Source organism: Sinocyclocheilus rhinocerous, unplaced genomic scaffold (assembly GCF_001515625.1).
Source record: "Sinocyclocheilus rhinocerous isolate Xijiao unplaced genomic scaffold, SAMN03320098_v1.1 scaffold514, whole genome shotgun sequence".
Classification (NCBI taxonomy): Eukaryota; Metazoa; Chordata; class Actinopteri; order Cypriniformes; family Cyprinidae; genus Sinocyclocheilus; species Sinocyclocheilus rhinocerous.
The window spans coordinates 11,828-17,512 of record NW_015658605.1 but is presented as its reverse complement, the minus strand read 5'-3'; the positions used below and the strand labels follow the sequence as shown (position 1 = coordinate 17,512).

The 5,685-nt window shown below is 39.1% G+C and overlaps 1 protein-coding gene across 5 annotated transcripts in view; it reads right to left on the bottom strand.

The window, feature by feature from the left end:
* Positions 1-5,685, bottom strand: part of LOC107722756 (smoothelin) — a 32,612-nt gene that overhangs the window by 21,822 nt on the left and 5,105 nt on the right. The window contains exon 1 of one of the 5 annotated variants that reach the window (XM_016531222.1): positions 801-1,455. The exons of 1 other annotated variant lie outside the window; for it this stretch is intronic. In XM_016531222.1, the coding sequence (XP_016386708.1) occupies positions 801-1,349 (549 nt within the window). In that variant the 5' untranslated portion in view covers positions 1,350-1,455. Of the gene's footprint in view, positions 1-800; positions 1,456-5,685 lie in introns of those variants that run through there. 3 more of the 5 variants (XM_016531225.1, XM_016531224.1, XM_016531227.1) reach the window with 3 other exon arrangements.

Here is a 5,685-nt window from a genome sequence, read left to right as displayed (position 1 = left end):
GGACACGACTAGAAATCAGTGGTTAAGTTGTATTTACAACACTGTTCCAGAACACTTCGACCCAAATATTTAGATGTATGCAGCACATTTTATGGAGGACCGTTGCTGGCCAATCACAGCACACCTTGCTTTTTCAGACCGATGAGCTTTGTAAAAATCGACGCGTTTCAAAAAGGCGGGGCATAGAGGAGAAACAATAATGTACAGTATGTGGAAAATAGTGTGTTTTTTTAACTTTAAACCGCATAAACACATTTCATTACACCAAATACACAAAATAATGTTCTTTTTAGCAGCATCATATGAGCCCTTTAAAGCTTTAACTCAATCCCCTACATTTAGATGGTTTCCTTGGCAGATTTTTCCAGTCCACATTATTCACCACGAGTGCAGATGACTAATAATAATACATAGTGGAAAATTATGCTTTCCAAACCAAAGCCATCCAAATGATGACAGCAGATTCATAAAGGAAAAACAATTTTCTATGATTCGTATGCATAAATATGCAAAATACTACTAGTTTCATTTGGCAAAAGCTTATAATATGCATATTTCTGAGTCAGTTACCTACTGGATGAAATCATTTTTGCAAAACACAATGCTAGGTGTTCTTGGTGACCAGGGCACTGCAATTAGTGGTAAACTGGCCCAAATCAAAAGAGCCACCCCAAGTGGTCTCCAAATATGGTTCACGTCCCAATGCAAGTCTGTTTTTAGCTCACTTTAAATTGCAAAACTGATTCTTTGCCTTAGCAAAAGTACTAAATGTCTGGGAAAAAAAGCCACACTTATACTACCATGCTATTGCTACGCGAGACCCTGCCGGTGGGAGATGACACAGATGATGTGCGGCAAACTGCAGCAAAGGTAGGAGGGTGTAGCACTGGGTTGACTTCACCATCAGATGGATTGCCGTTTGCTGGATCGACGTCTTGCTCTTGCATCAGTTTTGGTCCAGGCAGTCCAAGGGCACTGCAAAGCTCCATTACTTGCCTTGCAAGCGTCTCCTGCTGGATCCTTAAACTCGCGTTCTCCTGCTGTAAGGCGGCGATGGCCTCAACAACAGGCGTGACCTGGGCTGTCGCTTCCTCCAGACGTGCCTGTATAGTTTTGCCGAAAACCTTCAAATCGCAATGTACCTCTTGCACGGCTCGCTGAAGACTGAGTTCCAGCTCATAAAAACGTTCATCAGTTGCTTTTTCGTCTTCATCGTCGGCAACCGTCTGTAACAGGAGGTCTCCGATCACGGCCTCTAGGCCCGACTCGGCACAATCTTGATCCAGATTGTCCTGAAGACTGACTTGGTCGCCTAGATCTGGCGTGGGGTCCAATCTGACGCCAGGCATGGTATGTTTGTCTGCTTCTCTAGGTGCCAAATAATCTTTAAAAGCTCCAAAAATAAAAGTTTACGAGAACAATCAGAGCAAATCGCCTTGTAATAGTTACAGACGACACAAAATACACCTAGCTTTGACTCCCAGTTGAGACAAATCCTGGCCCTTTATTCGTCTCTCCAAACCCCCATCAGCTGTCCAACGCGTCAGCCAATGGAGAGCCTTGGAATTCTGTCGCCATGGCAGCTGGAGGCCCCAGAGCCCCCGCTAACTCAGGTGCCACAGTCATCTATTTATCAACAGTGGCCATTATTCCAGTGGGCAATCGCCCATAAGCCCCCTGCTCTCTTTTTTTAGAGCTCTTGTCCTTCACACCTTTCACTAGCAGAGAACAAAGTCTGCAGAGCAGTGGTGAACAATGTGACCATATGCACACAGTGCAAATCCAAGGCACAATTGGGTAATTAGCTTTTTTTAAGGATGTCTGAACGATCTTAAACCCTATAGATGTAGAGTAGGGTTGCACCAGCCGTTTGCAAGTTCTTACTTAAATTGGAACCCAGACGTTTAGCAACTACTAGCAAGTTTGTTACTGTACCGTATTTGGTTGCACCATTAGTTCTTCAGGCAGAATACAGCTAGTAGGTCATAAACGCTCTGTAAAGTAACAAGTAGTCATGTAATATGACATTTAACTTCAATAATTCAGGAAGAATAAATAAATACTGGGTCACAGTTTATTGTAAGGACCAATTCTCACTATTAACTAACTATTAACTACGACTTTTGCCTCATTAAACTCCTAATTTGCTGCTTATTAATAGTCAATAAGGTAGTTGTTAAGTTTAGGTATGGGTTGGATTAAGAGATCTAAAATATGGTCATGCAGAATAAGACATTAATATGTGCTTTAGAAGTACTAATATACAGACAATATTGCTAGTAATATGCATGCTAATAAGCAACTAGTTAATAGTGAGAAATGACCCTAAACTAGTGTTGTTAAATACTGATACAAAAAAAAAAAAACTTCCGAAATGGAATTTATTTATTATTATCATTATCAGATATGTCTGAAGGATTGTTAGTCTGTCAGGTAAAGCAAACTTATTAAAGCTTATTGATGCGATTCAGTCAACCTGCTGTTTTATTCCAAACGTTACTCCTGCTCAGAGGGTTCCGTAAATATTTAGTTTATATGTAGTTACATTTCAACTAAGTTTAACGGTGTAACGCAAAAATATTTAGTAGTGCATAAGTAACTTAGTTCCCCTTTACGACAAATCTAGGCTAAGCTGTAACTTTGGACTTTAAACTCATATGATGAAGGTTTACCTATAGTTATGCTTGTTGTGTTTGTAGCCACTTTAATCAAAAGTGACTTGAGTGTATAACAAATTCAAACTACACTTTTATCAGTACATGTGTTCCCTAGGAATCGAACCCATGACCTTGGTATTACTAGTGCTGTTCTTTACCAGTTGAGCTAAGTACTGACAGTTTTTTTTTTTTCAAGACTTACATTCAAGACTAATGGATTATTGAAAAATAAAAGCACAGGGACTCGGTGCTATCCAACAGTTGTTGATTGGATGGAGGCAGATCTGAATGTGATTTTGCAGAGAATTGTATGAAAGCGACAGGATTTAAGTGAACTGAATGATTGGAGAAATCGGGCATATGACCCCAGAGAGAAGTCTTCCGTTTCACTGGAAGATCAAGTTGCAGTTTGAATAAAAATTACAAGATCAAAACAACAGTACAAAACTGGGTCGGTACCCTTTCAAAAGAACACTTTAGGGGGAAATAAGGTACAAAGATGTACTTTTTAGCTTTCGTACCTTAGGGTACCGCCCCAGTTATGGCCCTTTATCTTTTTCTGAGAGTGTACATGGATGAATCGTTCACTAGTCTACAAGATCTATAACTAGATGAGTGCAAATAGATGAGTGCCTGTGCAAAAATATTCCACCATATTACAGAAAAACCCTCTTCAAGCAATTAATTGAAAGCGCTACTGTCCTGCTGCACATTTCAGATTTTTGGCCTTGATTTAACGTAGCGCAGCAGGTGTATCTCTAAAGAGCGCTTTAGCTGTCATCAGGAAACTCTGAGTGGCCAAAACCACCTCTGAACCTCTTGACCCAGGTGACGGATCATTCAATAGCATGACTGCGCCAGCTTATATTTGAGGCTCGGACAGCTATTCAGTCCGGTCTCATTCGAGCAACAATGCCTGACCCTCAGACTTACTGATAGCCATGCAACTAAAAATATCTTGCATAGTTTAAAACAGAGCATCTAAATATAACACCGCAAGCTGAAAAAGAGTGGCCAGAAAACAAACCCTGTGAAGAATGTTGGTAAGTACAGCCGGAAGGACCAAAAAACAGTACTTTGCTGGAAAAAGTTTCAAAATGTCTGTTTGGCTTGGAACATCATCTTACAGGCACCCATGTATGAAATCAAAAAGTTACTTCTAGGAAAGGGCAGTGAAAAGTACAGGTTGGCACTGTGTGGTGATGTCCAGAAATAGTCAGTGACTGTGGTTGGAAGCTTACTGAATAGCACAGATTACTCTGGACACAAACAGAAAGCATTTAAATATGTTGACTAGCACTGAACATGGCATCAGTGAAGTTATTCCATTCTACAAATACTAGGGTGATACAAATACTAAATATAGGTTAAAGGTGCTGTATATGTATGTATTTTTGTTTTGACTGTACTAAAGCATAAAAATACCATAACATAATACATTTGCAGATATTGAGTAAACATGCTAAGTTCACATACTTGTTTCTCCGAAAATAAATGCTACAGCCAGTTATTCGATTTTTAAATGTGTGTTCCGTGTCGGAATGTCTGTTTTTGTTTTGGTCTGTGTGACTCCGCCCTCTGCCAGTTTACCCAATAATATTTCAATAGGACTGGGTTTTGACACAAATTTCATGATTCGATTCGATTCTCATTCACAAGCTTGTGATTCGATTACCAATTCGATTCAATATCGATTATTTTGGATATACATCAGGTACAGTACATGCCAAATTTTCTCAAGGAAATAAAATCTCTCAACTAATGCTGTAAAATATACATGAGAGTCAGTTGGTACTACATTACAATAATATTGAAGGTTAAAATTGACTGATTTGAAGGCTATACAACTGCTTAAATTACACTTAATGAAGTTTTTATAATAATAATAAAGTTACAATTGCATAATAATATTTCTACTTAATTTAATTTTTTATATATATATATAAACATTTAAATGGTGGCTGTCATAAAAACTTTACAGATTTATTTAAACAAATTAAACATGGAAGAACAGTAAAACAGTTGGTGCATATATTTAGCAAAATGCCCCTCTCTATAGTTTATTTTTCTAGCTGACTAATGAGTTTATGGTCACAGAATATGTTTGTTTCTGAGGTAAGTGTGACGTACGTGACATTGTTTACAAGCCGTTATATTGACGTCTTTGTGTGGCTGAAACACTGATTGAGCGATTACATGAGACAGGATACGGATTGTAAAGTTGTACTCTTTCTTTGAACTTACCTTCGGATGTGTAGTCATGTTAATTTTGTGCTGAAGCTGGTATTAAAGCGGAGGAGATCTGATCAGTTGACGTGCGCCTCGCGCTGCCGCGTCTGTTGAACTGAGGCACTATTAAACAGTGCCAAAACGGCATTTATTGTTTGAATACTGCAATACAATGGACAGAATTTGAAATCTGAGACTTTGTTTCATATCAAAAGTAACAAAACACAAAGCTTATTGCAATTTATTGGATGGGAGGCTTCAATGTTCCGTCCATTAACTGAAAACAGGCTAGACTAATCGATTCGTGGGATTTAAGAATCTATATCGTTTCGTAAAAATGAGAATCGATTAAAATCGAGATATCGATATTTTTTACCCAGCCCTATATTTCCACACCCTGGGTTGCCAGTTGGGGGAAAACACAGCATATTGCAACCATCTAAGCCAGCAAACGAACTGCGTTAGTGATCGCAAATTCTACCCGACCTAAAAAGCCTCAGTGTACTGTACATCTAAAAAGCTCTATGACCAGAGGCATGTTAAAACACAATAAATCAACTTACACTGGAAGGCTCGTCACCTTCTATTGTCAATTGCACTCGTTCTTGTTGTGTTTCTCAATCTGGCAACCCATGTGAGTGTCGGGTCTGAGGAGGAGGCGGCGGCGGGAGAAACAACTCCAATATTTTGAATTTGGACTGCAGGACACATTTCAACCATAGCTGTCAATATTATATGCTGCACAGAGTTGTTACCTGTAGCAGAAGAACCGCTTCTCAATATTATTAACTCGTCGTTG